Raw genomic sequence first — 17,724 nt, forward strand, 5'->3', positions numbered from 1 at the left:
CCCAATAATAGCTAGTTAATAGGAAACAGAGTCACAAAAAGTCTTTGGGGCAGCTGGGTGGTACAGTGGATAAAGCACTGGACCTGGAATCAGGAAGATTCATCTCCCTGAGTTCATATTTGGCCTCAGACACTTACTAGCTGGTGACCTTGGGCAAGTTACTTAACCCTGTTTGCCTCAGTTTCCTCATCTGTAAGATGAACTGGAGAAGGAAATGGCAAACTGTTCCAGTATCTTTGCCAAGAAAACCCAAATGGGGTCACAAAGAGTCAACTGAAACACTATTCAGCAATAACAGTTTTTTTCCAGCAAGGGAATGACATGGACAGACCTGTATCTCAGGCATATTATTTTGGTATCTGTATAGAGAATGGTTTAGAGACAGGAGAGACTGGTAGGAGAAAGATTGACCAAGTAGTTTTTAGAATAGTCCAAGTAGGAGAACACTTTAGATAACAGTCAATTTTTTCCCCACCCTGTTTTATTTAGAGAATAGATTCCTTAGAAAATGTTTCTAAAGTCCCTCTACCACTGTTCCTAATTAAACAAGCAAATTCTTGAACTAACCAGCCTCTGGGTGGGGCTATAGTGGGTGTGAGTTCTAGGGATTAATGTCTTCCAGGTAAATGCCACTAGATTAGAGATAGATTTGAGGCAGACCTTGGTAGCTGGAAGGGTACCATTCTTGTCCTGCCTTTTCCCCAGAAAAGTCTGTGTTTTTCAGGTCACTGGGAAAATGCCTGAATGTTCTATGGCAGAGTCAGACCAGGATTCTTGTCTGAAATGTTCTGTAAAAAGGATTGTGAAGTAATCCTGTGCCATCTTGTACAGAGAAAATTCCAGTTTCTCCACCCTTGCCTTTCATCTTAGGAGATTCTCACCCACTTTCACATGAATCATGGAAATTACAGCTAAATCGAAATATCCTTGTGATGTCACATAGTCATCTTCTCATCTCCCTTCCCCCTCCCTTTTGCCAATTTCTGACCATTTTCCCCCTCAGGGTTTGGTCCACTCAAACCAGAGGATTTTTATAATTTCTTTGACTTTGGAAGTCACATTTCTCATTGCTCCATTCTTTCCCAGGGCTCCTAATTATTCTCTTAGACTGTATGCAAATAATTTTTCTGCCTGCTTTCTCATATTTCTCACCACTGTTCAATAAATTCAGTTCAATTCAATAAACCCTATCTGGTCCTCAGGCACTGTTCTGGATTCTGGAGATTCAAAGACAAAAAGAATTAGTCCCTGACCAACTTTCGTTATTTACATTCTATACTGTTTTGGAAAGTGATCCTTAGCTCCTCAATTTAGAAATCATATCCAACCTTCTCAGATTTAATCTGGGTTCATTTCGTCTTCTTTTAAAGATTTTCTCAGACTTGAATCTCTGAAGAGATTTAAACATCAGAAAAATGTGAAATGGAACCAAGTTTTTATTCCACCGAACATTGATGAATTTATCTCATATTTAAAAAGTTAATCCATTCAGATCAGGTAATATTTTTTAACTGACTTGTGAATTGAGGCTATCTAGGCAAAGAGGTAGTGCAATATGATCATTGTCCTTTTTTTTTTTTAGGAAAGTCTTTTTGAGTAAAAGGCAGTGTAGTACAATGAAAAACAAGTAAACAAACAAGACTGGATTTGGCATGAGAGGTCCTGGTTTTACTATTCCTGTGCAACTATGGTCAAATCATTTTACCTCATTTGGTTTTAGTTTCCTCAGATTAGACAAACTCTAACGTTCCTTCCAGCTCTAAATCTCTATGGTCCTTGAAGTTTATAGGTAAGTGGAGGGTATATTTTGAAGGGTATTTCTTCTGTCCACACCCAGATGACTCACATAGAGCCAGCAAAGAAAATAATGATTGCTGATGCCTAGAATGAATAAGTATTCTAGTTCCTCAATCAATAAATATCATGGATTAAGATTAAGTCCATTGGAATAGAGTGGCAATAAATTGTTTAAGCATTGAAATACACAATAAAAATCCATATAAATGTTTGTCTGTCTTTATCCATTTACCTATCTTTTTATCTCTCATCTATCTCTTAGATTCACAGTACAAGTGGAAAGGGTCTTAGAATTCATCTAATCTGAAATCCCTTTTTGTAGAGGAGGAAATAGGCCTAGAGCTGTTAAATGATTTATTTTAGGACACAGGTTTACAGCAGAGCCAGGAGAACCAAACCACATTTTTATCACTGTTCCCCTCCACTTCCTGTTCTCAATTGTTATGCTTTGGCAAGGGTTGGTACATTTCAATAGCAGCTGATGATATTTTAAAAATTTCTACTATAAAGACAAAAAGTGGTGGTGATAGAGAGGAGCAAATTTTTATGTGACAAGTCATAATACAAGGCTATTTTGTGGCTATAAACATGTTTACTACCAATAGCTATAACAATCGTGTTCTAATATGCAAAAAAAAGTAACTATCTTCAAAAATGTCTTGAGGATAAGCAATAATTGCCAGCCCTGCATATGAGTTTCCTTTCAAAGCTGACTATCAAACATCAGGCCTTATTTAATGCCTGAGCTTGAAGTATATCACCATTAATATCCATTCCATTTCATCTATGTAATTCAGTTTAGAAGTCATCTAAGCTCAGGATTCTATTTCTTCTTCTGCCATACCACAACACACATGCCATGGTGTCTCTGCTTCTCTCTCTCTCTCTCTCTCTCTCTCTCTCTCTCTCTCTCTCTCTCTCTCTCTCTCTCTCAATCTCTCTCTCTCTCTCTCCCCACTCCCTCCTTCCTTACCTCTCTCTCTCCTTTTTTCTCCCTCTCCTTCCCTCCCTTCCTCCCTTTCCCTCTCCTTTTCTCTCTCTCTCTCTCAGTAGAAATAATGACCAACTCAATATACAGTCTAATAAAAGAAAAATTTCATCCCCTTTAATTTTCCCCACAATTAGATGGAGGAGAAAAGAAGGCAAGAAATCTGTAGGTAACTCAGGTTATTTAGCTCGCCAAGTAATCCCCACCCATTTCTGGCTGTATGTAGCAGCCAAAAAACACATCCATAAATTTAGGGAAGGCTGTTCTCCATGACTTTCTTTTCTTTGCAGTGCAGGCAAGACACAGTATCATCACAGAAATCAGAGTTGAAAGGAAATTGCTTCTCTTTTCACTACCCCACCCACTCCTCCAGCCAATGCAATTGGTAAAAGGAATGAATAATGAACAGGTAGGGTTGTGATTTAGATCAAAAGTGATACAGGAACCCAGGAATGGGCATATTCTAAAGATGCTATGGATTAACCAAGGTAGATGGCCAGTAGAAGGGAGATCTTTGGACATTTAGCTCACCAAAACTGAAAGTGAGAATGAGAAGGGGAAAAGTAAATCAGATATGACTTTAGAGTGTAGAAAAAGCAATTAAGGGAGAGAGAAAGGGACATTGCACTCTGAATAGCCTGTCTATAAGAAGAAATTTATACTTGGCTGTACTTAAAATATTCTATTCACATTTGAATAGAATAAGCCTTTAGAAAGACTTTCCAACATTTAGAAGGAAAGTATTTGTAGATGAAGAGAGAGAAAAAATCTTTAAAGGGATTTAGAAGGATTAAGTAGAAGAACTAATTAAAAATCAATCATCCCTTGAATTGCATCTTCTGTGTAATCAACCATATCTTTGTATAATTTTGTGAATTTGGCCAGGGAATGAAGGGCACAACCTCAGATGGGGCTGAAATCAGGATTTTCTTTCCCATCCCGGAGGACATGTTGCTTATTCCTTCCCTTCTGTTCCTGCCATGAAGGAGAGCACTGGGCAGAATGCCAATTTCCAAGAGGACCAAAGTGCTTTACAAACAACACTGTTTCCTTTATGCTCACAAAAGTTTTGGAAACGGAGACATGCCGAGTTATTATTATTCTCATTTTACTCAAAGGGGAAACTGGTGGTTAAATGACTGTTTTAAAAGTTAAATGGAAAGTCAGTGATTGGTATCAGCTACCCTATTTCAAATGGAAACTTAAAATAAAATTATTTGGAAAACTTTAAACTGAAGAAAACCTTGGAATAATGGAATAGAGCTGAGTAAAAAGAAAAATTAAGTTGAAAATCAGGAAAGATGTCGTAATTACAGGCCTGGCAGACACCAAATTTTCTTGGAGAAAGCATGGATAAACTGCTTGTATAATTGACAATCCAATTGGACAAAGTTCTAGGAAATATTTTACATTGTAAAGAATGTACTCTGATCTGGTCATGATGAAAGATGGTGAGAGTGTAGACTCTAGTCACTGCTTGCCATCACTGAGGGCTTGGGGAATAAAACAGTATACCGAAAAGGATTGGGATGTATGACCCTGGGCAGGTCACTAACCCCCATTGCCTAGCCCTTACTGCTCTTCTGCCTTGGAGTCAATGCACAGTAGTGATTCTAAGATGGAAGACAAGGGTTAATTAAAAAAAAAAAAGAAAGTAAGAGGATTGGGATGACATTATCCCTCTAACCCAATGAAATCTTACACTGAGTGAAAATGGCTATAGCCCACTCAGAGCTTCAATCAAATGAGGTGGAGAAGGAAAAAAATGAGACAAGTGCATAAGAGATTCAGTCCCCTATCTTTTGATGGCATTTGCACATACAACCTGTCCAGATCATGAAACCGTTTGTCCAATTGTAAGCATACCTGTTACTTTAAGTCTTTTTGGTGAGGCAAAATATCCCTCTGGCAGCAAACAACCCCTAGAACAGATTCCCCTACCCACTTCTCTTTTAAGTAACTGCAGAATTTACTTATTGTCTCTGCTTTTGATTAGTTCTCTCCACATGTGCTCCATTTGACAGGTGCAGACTTTCATTTATCTCTGCAAGTTCTCTGGACCAGCTTTCCCTTTCTGCCTTCTTCTATCATTTCTTTTTCTTCCTGCCCTCTATATTATTTTTTCCCCTGGACTGGAGTTTGTACTTTTCAAAAGTCATTCATGGCTTCAAGGTTTGTAGGCTCCCATCACCTATGCCTATGAATACTAGCAAAAATCCCCAGTATGAGTGCTAGTAAGTCATGAAAAATAGAGTCCTCAGTACCCAAAGCAGCAATTGTCACTGAGCTGAGGCATGCACAGCCTGACAACATAAACAAAGTTATGCTAGAGAAAAAGAGGTGATAAATAAATGATCAAACCACTGAGCCGCCATTGTGGAGTTATAATTAATAAAGACTGGAGAGGTCATCTAAAGCACTTAGCATAGTAGTACATAGTAAGTGCTGCATTATGGTAAAAGTCTTATTAAGCTATTGTTTAGCTTTATTATTATTACCCAGCCCTGTAGACAACCTTGAGTGTACTACTAAAAATGATCATCTATTTTGAAATATACCTGGTTAAAGGTTCAGTTTGGTGAGAATAGTGGAAGAATACTAAGAAAGCAGCCTTGCTTCTTCTGCCCAACTAAGGTATATTGGAAAGAAAGAGCTGGGCTTAATCCTCATCTTGGAATTCCTCCTACTTATGTGACCTGGGGCTGGGGCTAACCATGTATACTCCCTAAATCTTCAGCTATAAAACTGTAAAGAGTTATACTGGATGTCCTTTAAAGAGGATCCTTACAGGTTGGTGACAACGGTAGAATATCAAAAAGAATGAGATGAGATCTGTATGGAAAGTGGAACTTATTGCATTTGGCCCTAGAGGTATTCAGCTACATGGCACAGTGGGTGAAGAGCCAGGGCTGGACTCATGGAAATGAAACTCACATGTACTGTGGGATCCTGGGCAAATAACTTAATCTTGTTTGCCTCAATTTCCTCATCTATAAAATGCAGTGACAAACCTCTCTAGTATCTTTGCCAAAAAAAAACCCAAATGGAGTCATAAAGAGGCAGACCCAATTTAAAATGACCAAATGATAGCAATTAAGTAGCAATATCCAGTGTACTTTTTAAAATGAAAAATTCTTTTGCAAATGTAAATAACACCTAAATATTCTTTATTGACATATTTTTTTCTGCCCCTTTTCTCCCTCCCCATCTCAAAACCCAACACATAATAGACACTTAATAAATTGGATATATGTATGTATATTTAACAAATACTTAAGAAAAAACAGGTGTTGTTAATTTTTGGTGGTTGTTCCAAGATTGTAATTTTGTTGACATAAAGAACTTGCAATGTAGAACTCCTTTTATTGATGCAGATTGTCAGCTGGTCTAGAATTCTTAATCTAAGTGCCTAGGGTATTGAGGTTCCCAGAAGTGAAGGAACTTTACTTTTCTCATACCTTTAGTAGGTACCAATGTCAGCCAAATCTACCTTCCTTGGCAGATATTGACATATGCCAACGGTCTCACCTCTGTCCACTATATCTTTCTCCTTTTGGCTATTTCTTTTGGTTAGTGATGAAGATGAAGAAACTGAGGCAAAAAGAGGTTAAGCTATTTATCCAGGGTCATATAGTTATAATAAGTTTCTTGGGTATATTGGAACTCAGTTCTTTTTGACTCCAAGTTTAGTGTCCATTCCACTAATGTCACCTAGAAAGAAAGAATGCACCCTTGTGTTTTTGGGATTCCACAGGTACAATATTTTTTCAAGATGTATTCTTAGATCTTACAATGATCTTATGTTGTGTTCCCATTTTAGAGCTTTCTTTGTTGACATCTACTCAGGCAAGATGTTGGCGCTACTGGCAGCAATCTTTGTGGTACACATTGCCACAGTCATCATGATGTTTGTCTCAACCATTGCCAATGTAAGTAACATTCTCCTACTATGCATTTGTTCTATAGCACTTTGTGGGCTCATTGGAAAATCTAAATTCAAAGACCCCAAATCCCAAATCAGGAAAGATGTCTTTCATCCACTATCACTGAGCCAAGTTAAAGGAGGGCAGAATTCAATTCATTTCACAACTCCTCAAAAACTTTGATTCAAGTATTATTCACTTGAATAATGAATTTCCCATGTGAAATTTTTAGAAGTTGCTACCATGGTATTTATGCCCTAAAACCTGAACTACATAGACCTAAATATTCTTCTTAACGGCAATACATTAAAAAAATATATATAAGTTCAATATAAAACATGAACTAAAATAGATTAAGAACAAACCCAGTTTTTTTTTCTGATTTATAACTTCCCTATTCATTTATTTTTCAAAATTTTATAGTATTTATTTAGGCTGGAAAAAAAAGAGAACTATACAGTCACAGACCCCAAGTTCCAAACTATTCACACAATATAAATAATCAAATGTTTAAAATGTGCATATCTCAGCCTTTTTGATATATTGTTTAGTTTTACTAAATTTATTTTCTTTCTCCTTATAAATTATTTATTAGAAAGGATGTTTTTTGGGGAGGGACTGAGGGAGAGAAATGGTGTGGAAATGTATGTATTACATCAAAAACTCCAACAAAACTCCCATGTTTTAACATGTCGATAATATACACATTTTATTAGTCATCATAGGAAATATTTTGAGATACCTGAGAGCCCTTGAGAATGTGTAAACATTATACTTTCTTATGAATTTGTCACATGCCATAAAAGGACTTGAACTGGGGGCAGCTGGGTAGCTCAGTGGATTGAGAGCCAGGCCTAGAGATGGGAGGTCCTAGGTTCAAATCTGGCTTCAGACACTTCCCAGCTGTGTGACCCTGGACAAGTCACTTAACCCTGTTGCCTAGCCCTTACTGCTCTTCTGGCTTGGAACCAATGCACAGTATTAATTCTAAGACAGAAGGTAAGGATTAAAAAAATTAATTTCACAAGAACATGAGGGTGGATGTATGATTAGATAAGGTTCAGGTCAAAAAGACCAGAGGTTGTAGAGGCATTAGTTAGAATGCAGCAACAGGACAATTATGCATGGCAACCAAAAAAAGCTAATTCAGTCTTAGCCTATGGTAAGAGAGGTATACTAAGGTAAAAGAGGTATAGGGTCCAGAATGAGGGAAGTGAGTAGTAGAGACTATTGTGTTTGGTGTGAGGAGTGGGTATAACAGTTTAGGAAGGACAATGGAGAAAAATGGGAGAAAAGAAGAATGGCATGATGAGAGGACTGGAAACTACACATAAAAAGACATTTAAGAACTAATTGATTCAGCATGAAAAAGGAAGATTTAGGGCTGGGGGAGGGGGAACAAGATAATCACATTCAAGCAAATGAAAGATTGTTCAAGAAGGATCAGGTTGGTTCTACTTGGCCCCAGAGGGCTTGATTTAAAGGGAATGGTACACGTTGCAAAGAACAGCTTGAAGTCCAAGTACGAGAAACACTTCCTAATAATTAGAGTTGCTCAAGCTGGCTCCCTTGTGAGGTGATGTGGGCAGCCCTCACTGAAATCTTTCAGTTGGACGGTCACTTATCATCGTGGCCCCTGGAATACCTTTCTGTTCTGAGATCCCGTGGCTCGATTTCGTGGGCACTACACCAAAGTAGTGGGCTCCCTGCCCAGAGTGCACACCTTTTAAGATTTCATGCCACCGAAACTTTTTGAGCAGGGAGTGAAGCTGAAACTAGTGTTTGGGAAGATTAATCAGGCATATGTGTATCTACATACTCACCAACATAAAAGAATATGAAAATATTTGTCTTAAGATTTCCTGGAAAAAATATCTCCCGGTCAGTATTTACTTTTATCATAGTTACAAAGATTGGGAAATTGTGAGTTGTCTCTGCATCTTTGATTACCCTGACCTCTGGTGGCCACTTTAAACAGCCAACTTCTGTACGGTGCATCCTTTTTGTGGTTGCTGATATTGTTATCAAGATCGTCATTGTAATAATCATCATCATAATAATTGGTTAAAAATCATCACTATTGGCTATCAATATTGTTAAAGCTTGCACATAAAAACTGAATGGCTCAAATATTAGAGGTATAATATATCTGGAAACTTGCATTTATAATATGTCTTGGAGACACAATCTGACTGAGACCTCTGTTAAAATATGAATGTAAATAGATTTTAATAAGAAAATTAGAAAGTATTGTTCTCTGTGAGTATTCAGAGTAAATATTGAAGAGTTTGAAGTTAGAGGGGACCTGGATTAGATTCTGAGCCCTGTCACTGTTATCTACATGTCCTTGGTCAAGTCATGTTTCTGTTTCTTTGTCAGCAGAATGTATAGGTTGGAATTGATGACTTCTGTTCTTCCCACCTCAAATCTATAATCATGAGAGTCAGCATCTTATATTGGAATTAATACTGGGTTGGGAGCCCAGAACTGAAATTTTAGCTCTGCCACTCATATTCGCTGCATGAATTTGAGTAAATCACGTAATGATTCTGGGTCTGAGTTTCCTCAACTGTAAAACAAAGGGATTACAATAAATTATCTTTCAGATCTCTTCCACTTCTAAACCTACAATTTTACCCATCTAAGAAATACAAGTGGATGGGACAATAAGCTTCTCATTTTTCATGTCACCTCTCTTTTGTTGTCCCTCTTAAGATTAAAACTTATAGTCTTATATTTTCCAAGGTGAAAAATAACTAGCATAATAAATTAACTCAAAGTGTTTGTGGATATTAATATAATGGTGAGAAATAACTAGATGTTATTCTATCAGTGAACCATGTCTCCTTTCTAAGGTACCATGAGCATTTTAACTTAAGTTTTATGGAGACAATAATTCAGCCCTTATGATTTATCCTAAAAAATGACACTAGATGGAAACAAATGATCAAAGAGACTAGTGCCATGTGAAATTTATAGTGAAGATATTTTGATTTAGTACTCCTCTCCCCAGCTGGTCTGATCTAGTTAACTATAAGATTTAGTCAGATCTTTCAGAGTTTACTGATGTTATCTACAAACTCAGAATACATCTTAAGCATGAACCTTCTTAGAGTATGTACTAATTTTGTCTTTTTTGTCCTTAAGGGCTTTGTCTTGTAATTTTGTTTGTAAAAGTGAACTTTAAAAAATTATTTGAGAGCAATTTTGTTAACTGTTTCCTTATTAGATTATATATATTTATACTTACATATATGTATACATGTATATCCATCTATATGTCATATATCTTTCCTTTTCTCTCAGTGGGTGACATATTCCATCTATATTTGTATATATGTATCTAACAATCCCCAACAGGAACATAATAGAAGTTCACAATTCTCTCCATCTTATTAAACTTTGCATATTGAAATATTACCTTTGTTGAAAATTGTTAAGTTCACAAGAATATATTTTTTATAAAAGAAATCTTATTTTTTCCCAGCAGAAATGTAATAGAGAATTAGTAAGCAATAGGCAAAAATTGTAGGGTTTTAAGTTTCATCCCCTACCTTTGTCTTTCATTTCATGTGTCACAAGAGCATGTTGTTTAATCTTAAAGTGCCTCAGTTAACACCTTGAAGTCAGAAAACATTATTTTTTAATTCAATGCAAGAACTAGCAACTCTTTCCTTATGTCCATGGTTCCATTCAAATTAACATATGCCAAGTTTTCTGTAATCCAGTTAAAAAGTTCAGTCTTTTCCTCAAGTCCTCCTCTGATGTCTTATCTTGGCATGGAAGAGATCCTGGGTTCTGGAGAGCTGTGCCAGTGGACTGTTGTCTCTGGCAGGCTCTACCAAGCTGGAAACCCTTTGAGTACAAGACAGGGATTGGCTGTTGCCCAAAGCCCAGGCCTCTTTAGTTGAGAGACTCATCATTAGGCTGGCCACAAGGTGGTGGATTTAGGAGTTCAGAAATTCACAAATTCCTTCTTCTAAGTAATAGCTGGGTTGTAATCTGTGTTGGTGGAGGGAGTACTTATACCAACAAATTTATACCAACAAAACTACAGATTAGTGAAATTTCAAAACATTTATTAAGTGCCTCCTGGCTGCAAGACCCTATGGATACGTTGACAGAAATAAAAAGCAATTCCTGCCCTCAAGAACATCACATTCTACCAGGCTACGGTAGTGAAATGGATAAGATTATTAGAAGAAAGAGAATGCTAGCAATTAGGTGAATTGAGAGAAGTTCACTTTATCAGACATGGCAGACAGCCTATGCAAAGGCTGACTAAATAAATTTATGAAGCATCTGAATCCAGTTGAGCTTATGAGTCACCAGAGAGGGTGTAGAGAAAGAAGAGAATGAACAGCATGGGGACTGGGTGGATGGCAGAATCTATGGTTAGGGGCTCCAGAAAATGTTACTGAGAAGTAAAAATAGATGGGTTCTGGGAAATACTCAAGGGAAGATAAAGCATTCAACAAAACAGGATGGCTAACAGTGTCAAAAGCTACAAAGTGGTATTGAAGGATGTGACCTGAGGAAAAGGCAATCAGATTTAACAATTAAAACATTAATCATTGATAATCCTGGAGTTAAGAGTTTCGATTGAGTGGTCTTGACAGAATCCAGCTCGCAAAGGATTGAAGAAAGGGACAAAGAGTGTGGACAGTTTTTTTTCTTTTTTCTTTTCTAAGAGTTTGGCTTTGAAAGGATGGAGAGTTATGATTCAGCAGCTTAAGGGAATGACAGGGACGAGTGAATTTTTTTAAAAGGCTACAGGTATATTTATGGGGAGCAAGAAAGGAACTAGTAGATAGGGAGAGGCTAAAAGGAAAATGAAGAGATTACCAAGAAGACAATCTCCCAGAGAAGACAGGAGAAGAAGTGTAGGCAATATGTAGAGAGTTAGGCTTTGGCAAGAAGGACTATATCTTTATCAAAGGATACAGTAGAGGAATTTGTAGAATAGAATTTACAGAAGAATGGCTGTTATGTTCTCAATAAAATAGGATGTTGAAGACTTTTGTCATATTGTAGAGAATGGAATTGAGAGCAAGTGGCAACTGATTGGAGGTGGGAGATGAAGTCAAAGAGAAGAATCAAAGATGACATTGAGGTTTTGATTGATGTGATTTCAATTGAACATTCCTCTCTGACACAAATCATTGTGATAAAATGTAGTAGTTGTGTTCTTCTGTAACTAATTTTATTCAGGGCTCTTTCTGCTTATTTTAGGATTATGTAACCTCAGTCTTTATGCTCTTCCTTTGTAGTTTCTCAATGCATTTATTTACTGTCTTATCTCATAAGAGGTGGCACATCCCTTAGGATTAAATATGTACACTTCTACGGGGAGATTCAGGTCATTGACTGGATTCAATAAGCATTAATTAAACTCCAACTACATGCAAGTTAGGGTCCTAGTGGTTGATGAAATAAGGTAACTACTTGAACCTAGACTGATGAAAATGTTGAAGAGATAGGAACACTCCCCCCTAACTGCTTCTCTGAGAATACAAACACCAAAACAAAGAAAGAAAGAAACAAAAACCAGCTAGTCTCTGTTCAAAAAACATACTTTCTACCTGGAGGATACACACACACAAAAAAAATTTAATTTAATTTGAGAAGGGAAAAGTCATTAAAAACTGAGCCCAGTGTTAAGAAGTTATGGAAAGTTTCCTAAAGGAACTCTCTGTAGGAGGTTATACTCAAGATGAGACTTGAATGAAATAAATGAAAATGATTCCAAGGTCCAAAGGTAAGGAGGAAATGAATTTTAGTCTTACTCTTGAGATTTTGCATAGAGACATAGAAGTCAGAGATGTAATACTGAGAAAAAGCAGGTCATGTTAAATGTGTCCACAGATATCCATAGCACTGACTCTATTTTGGTACTACAGATGTCTGCTTTAACAAAGATTTTACTTATTTATTTTTCCTCTGGTTTAAGGTTTGGGTGGTTTCCAAGAATGGAACCTACTCAGAAGGTCTTTGGAATGCCTGTCAAAATGAAAAATGTGATGGGCCTCTACAATATGCAGATGATGGTATGTTTTGTCATTGTTTTGCATCTCAATAGCTTGAAAAAACTTGAACCTTTTTTTCAGACCAGCTAAGTTTAATCTTTTTTCCCTATTGCAAATATTTGGACAGATGCCCTCAAATCCGTGCAAGCCTTCATGATCTTGGCCATTATCTTCTCTGTCATTTCTCTCATCGTTTTCATATTCCAACTGTTCACCATGGAGAAAGGAAACCGATTCTTCCTCTCAGGCGCCATCATGCTGGTTTGCTGTAAGTGTTCTAGAGTCAACCTCTTCACTTTGAATTAGAGACATTTTTATTAAAGAAAACATAAGTAATCTAGAAGGAGATTCCAGCTGCATACCCCCAAATAGCATGACCTAGGTGTGCAACAATCTTTTCTCATTTCCTCTTCTACTCAAGAAAGTGTTCATTCTTTGAGAGCCTTTAACGAAACTAAAGGCATGGCACCGGCAACTGCCTTTGCCCTTCATAGCTTGTTTCTAAGCACTTGCTAGTTGCAGATGAAAGTCCTCTGAAAAGAGACATTTGAAAAAGCCATCCATTACTTACTTAGTGAGCAGGACTGTCAAGGGGTCTTCAAAAAGGGGAAAGATGTAGCCACAACATATAGCAGATACCATTATACTGTCCTTATTAGCAAATTCATCCAGTTTTGTCTGAAGATTATTCGAATAGCTCTTGTCACACATTCCTGAGCAATCAGATCCTGCCTTGACATGCTGTGGATGGAGACAACAGTCAGAATTAGGGTGGGAATGATGTTCTCTAGGTTGCTTTAGGCTTCCAATTATTTAGACTTACTGCCCTACCTGGACAATTTAGCAGTTTCTTTGCAGAAACCAACCATGGTCCTTCTACTTGGGTCTGAGCTGGGGACTTAAAGTTTATTTTTAAATAGTATCAAGTGATTTATTATGCATAAACATGAAGAAAGTATGAATTTAAAATCACAAAAATCCCTTTGATGATTTGCCCTGAACCACAGGACAAAAACTGAAAAGTGAGGATTGTGTTTCTGACTTTAATATTGCCATCTCTCTCTCTGTCTCCATCTCTGTCTGTCCTCTGTCCATCTGTCTATTTCTCTTTCTCTCATCCCTACAGGGCTCTGCATTCTGATTGGAGTCTCCATCTACACGGATAAATATGGCACAGTGAACCGAAATAACACCTCTATAAGCCTTGATCACCATGGATACTCCTTCATTCTGGCCTGGATCTGCTTCTGTTTTAGCTTCATTATTGGTGTCCTCTATCTGGTCCTTAGAAAGAAATAAGGCTGCTTGAATTTTTCTGTGGGGTTTTGGGGAAGGGGCTGGGAGGGGAAAGCCGTTGAAACTAAGAGGGAAGCGGGAGTTGCTCTGCTAGAAGAACCATATAAAAGGTGGGGTGGGGGGGTGGAGTGGGTGGGAGGGGGAAGAACTAGACTCATCACTCAGATCAATCACTATCACCACACACCCTACCCTCCAGAGAAAGCAGGCTGTGAGGAGCCTCCTTGGATACCACAGGCCAGAGAGCTTTCCACAAAGCACCAGGGTTATTCATTTTCATGCTGTTCTAAGCTCTGTTGGACCTGTCAGATATCCTGCCGTTGACTCCCTAGCACGCTGGAGAAGCAGGGGAAGTTCTCACTCCCAAGGAGTCAAGAAAGCCCTCAGACCTTTCTCACTGAGTTAAAATAGCGGTACAAGTTCCTGGCAATCACCATGGTGTTATTTTTGTGCTGAATGTGCTAAATCTGGAAGCAACCCCTCCCTTCCGACCCAGAGGAAAATAGGAAACCCTTGTTACTTACCAGGATAATCTCTGGTAGGATTAGCCTGAGTCACCAGAAAAATAAGCCAGAGTCAGTGCAGGGCTCTAACTTGATACCTGGTACAGAGTGTTGAATGAACGCTTGCTGGTAGAGACAGAGATTCCCTTGGGAAGACAAAGTGAGAAGCAGGGCTCCTTAGGAAGTTAGAGAGAATTGATTGGATTTCCCACTCAGAAGGGACCTCAAAAGTCCTCAAATCCATTCCCTACCCACAGAGCAGCTGATCAAAATGCACATTCAACCCACATGGAGACCTCTCACCACAGACATTTGCTGGGCACCTTGTCTAAGTCCTAAGGCCCATCTGGAAAGCTATTATAACTACAAAATCTACAGTGAATGCAATATGCAAACTATGGGACCAAGGGATTGTCTTGTAAAGAGCACCAACTCTTTTGAATCATGCTCCTAGGATCTCTTTTTTGATGCTGAACTCAATTTTTTAATTACCTACATAGGAGCAGATTTTTTTCCCCCCAATTGGATGGTGGAAGGGTGGTAAATAGAACTGTTTATAATACTCTCCTTTCAATTTCCCCCACATTTAGGACAACAGAGAAAGTATAGTCTAGTTATTGGGGCAAGAATCTGCCCGGCGGGGTTTTTTGACTCAGTTCTACCCCCGATTCCTTCCATGATATTAGGGTATGTCCCTTCGTTTCTCTGAGACTCAGCTTCCCATATTTGGGGGATCCGGGCTCATAGATCTCTTCCCAGCATTGGAGGTTATCTAGTCTGACCTTCTTGTTATACAGGAAACTAAGGCTCACAGAACTAGGATTCATCAGATGGTGAACAACAACCAGGAGTCTCCTTACAGTCAGGCTTCTTAACCATTTTTGTGTGTCATGAACTCCTTTTATAGTCTGGTGAAGCCTATGAATCCTTGTTCAGAATAAATAAATAAATTTCATTTATTGGTTAGTGAAGATAAAGATTTAATTTTTTTACCTGTCCAAATTTACAGACTCTCTGAAATTAATTCAAAGACCTCTTGGAAGTTTGAGGTTAAGAAACTGTACCTTAGAAGACAGTGAAGCTTAGTTATTAAGCAAACAAATTCAATCAAAGCTCAATTAAACCAACAGAAAGGACCTTGGGTGAAAGGTGCTACTGAATTATAAAGTATTATTATGTCATAGCTCAGTTACGAGAACAGATTGCTTGCTTCCTTGCTTCCTGCCAGAAAGCTGAACATTCCCCCAAGACAAGTAAAATTTTAGTTAATAGGTAGATGAGTTCTTTTGTAAAGTGACTCTTATGGTACCTGATCAGATCATAACTGAACTGCTCTGCTGCCATAGGGGCATTAACACACAGGATTGAGTTACTCTGTTCCTGCTGGTCAACTAGCCATTGCTTTCCTCATCTGGCAGGCTGAGGGGAAAGTGAGGTTCTTAAAGGGACAGCTAGAGCAGCTATTTAAAGCCATCTCAGACCCTGGGTTTCTTTTCTTGATGTTTCTCCTCTCCATGTGAAGGAAACAGTCTTGAGGAGGAATTTCAGACCTCTTGCCCTTCTAACTTAACCTCTACTCTCCCAATATCTCATTATTTTTTACTTATTATTTTTTTTCTGAATTGTGTGGGATTGTTCTGCCATGATTGCGGATACTTATGTAAAAGTAGTATTACTAAGCAGTACTGGTGTATATTCTAGTTCTATGTGTATGCTGGGGGCAGGGCACCAGGTGGTGGCCAGGTTGGCTTGGAAAATTGTGGGCTGATCAATGTTTTAATGAACAAGAAAAGTTTGGGCAAGTAGTAAAGGCTTTTATAACTTCCAAAACACTTATGCCATGAGTTAACCAAGGAGATTTTTGTGTCACTTACAAAAGTCAGAAAAGACTTGGAGTGGACATCATATTCCCCTCTTCTTTTTATGTGACATTTCCTTCTTATGTAATTTGTATTGCATTGGGGGGGCATGTCCTAGTACTGTACTTGGCTTCTTTCATGGAATAAGATATTTCATATACAGTAATTGTAAATATTTTGATACAAATGTTTATAACTTTAAGGTTAAAAAATAGATTCTGATTTCCTTCACCGCATGAACTTTGTCTCTTCATTCTTCGAAAATGTGGGAAAGTATGAATGATAGAACTATGCGATCCCAACTAGGGGGTTAAAATTTACTTGGTTCTTCTTTGAAATGTGAGAGGGAGAGCCTTGGGCCTTAATACCACCATGTTGCCTTGAAAATATTCTTATGGAGTTTAAATTATTCCTTGGTTATCTATTAGAACTTCAGAAGGTTCAATAACCTTTAATTGCTAGAACATGATCAAGTTTAGGCATGTCTTGCTTTAAAAAAAAAACTCATATAAAAACATATAAAAACTTCCTAAACGGACACATTAGAATTGATTATTCATTTTGCAAATAAAACAGCTCTTTACTTAGCTAAGTGATTCACCACAAGCTTCCCTTGAAATAGCTAATTCCCTTAGTACATTCTAAATATGAATTAATTTGCAAGTTTGATATTTACATCATATTTCAGGAACACATTTCCTGTACCAAGTGTTGGGTATTTTATCTTCCTGGGGGGTGGGGAGGATGGCATTTATTCCATAGTTAAGAAAGAAAAAGAATAAAATAAAATAGATAAGATAATAAGATCAAGTAAATAAGAAAGAATAAACTGCTGTAATGCTTATGTCAACAAAGCTGACATGATGAGGCTGATTTCAATGTGTATGAAATAGTTTTGTATCTCTCAAGTTCCTTTGATTCCTACTCATTGGAGACCTTTTCCCATGATTATACTGGCAAATATTTGGCAACAAACTCTCCCAAAAGGAAGTGTACCTTGTCCTGCTTCATTCATACTTTTAAGTTTAATTTACTTTACTGATATTTTCTCCATCATTTTCTTAATTCAAGACAAACAAAACAATAAATCAAAACCTGATTTGCAGAGTTTGCCAATTTTTGAGGTGTAAATGCTCACATTGATTTGACAATACACTTTCCTTATGGATTAGAGCTGACTTCAGTACACCCCTGCTGATATCTCTCAGACAAGCTTTCTCCTTGGCTTCTGTTATAGTATTTCTGCACACCCCCCTTCTCCTTCCTCCTCTCACCACCATCCTGACCCCTCCAAGACATCCAAGTCAAGACTTCTTCCCTCCATGATATATT

The 17,724-nt window shown here is 37.8% G+C and overlaps 1 protein-coding gene across 1 annotated transcript in view; it reads left to right on the forward strand.

The window, feature by feature from the left end:
* The window catches only part of EMP1 (epithelial membrane protein 1), a 29,041-nt gene extending 12,418 nt beyond the window's left edge, over positions 1 to 16,623 (forward strand). Inside the window, exons 2-5 of the mRNA XM_001365527.4 lie at positions 6,606 to 6,714; positions 12,659 to 12,755; positions 12,862 to 13,002; positions 13,861 to 16,623. Coding sequence (XP_001365564.1) covers positions 6,637 to 6,714; positions 12,659 to 12,755; positions 12,862 to 13,002; positions 13,861 to 14,033 — 489 coding nt within the window. The 5' untranslated portion in view covers positions 6,606 to 6,636 and the 3' untranslated portion in view covers positions 14,034 to 16,623. The remainder of the gene's footprint in view (positions 1 to 6,605; positions 6,715 to 12,658; positions 12,756 to 12,861; positions 13,003 to 13,860) is intronic.
* The last annotated feature ends 1,101 nt before the right edge of the window (positions 16,624 to 17,724 follow it).

The sequence above is a fragment of the Monodelphis domestica genome, chromosome 5 (assembly GCF_027887165.1).
Source record: "Monodelphis domestica isolate mMonDom1 chromosome 5, mMonDom1.pri, whole genome shotgun sequence".
NCBI classification, from domain to species: Eukaryota; Metazoa; Chordata; class Mammalia; order Didelphimorphia; family Didelphidae; genus Monodelphis; species Monodelphis domestica.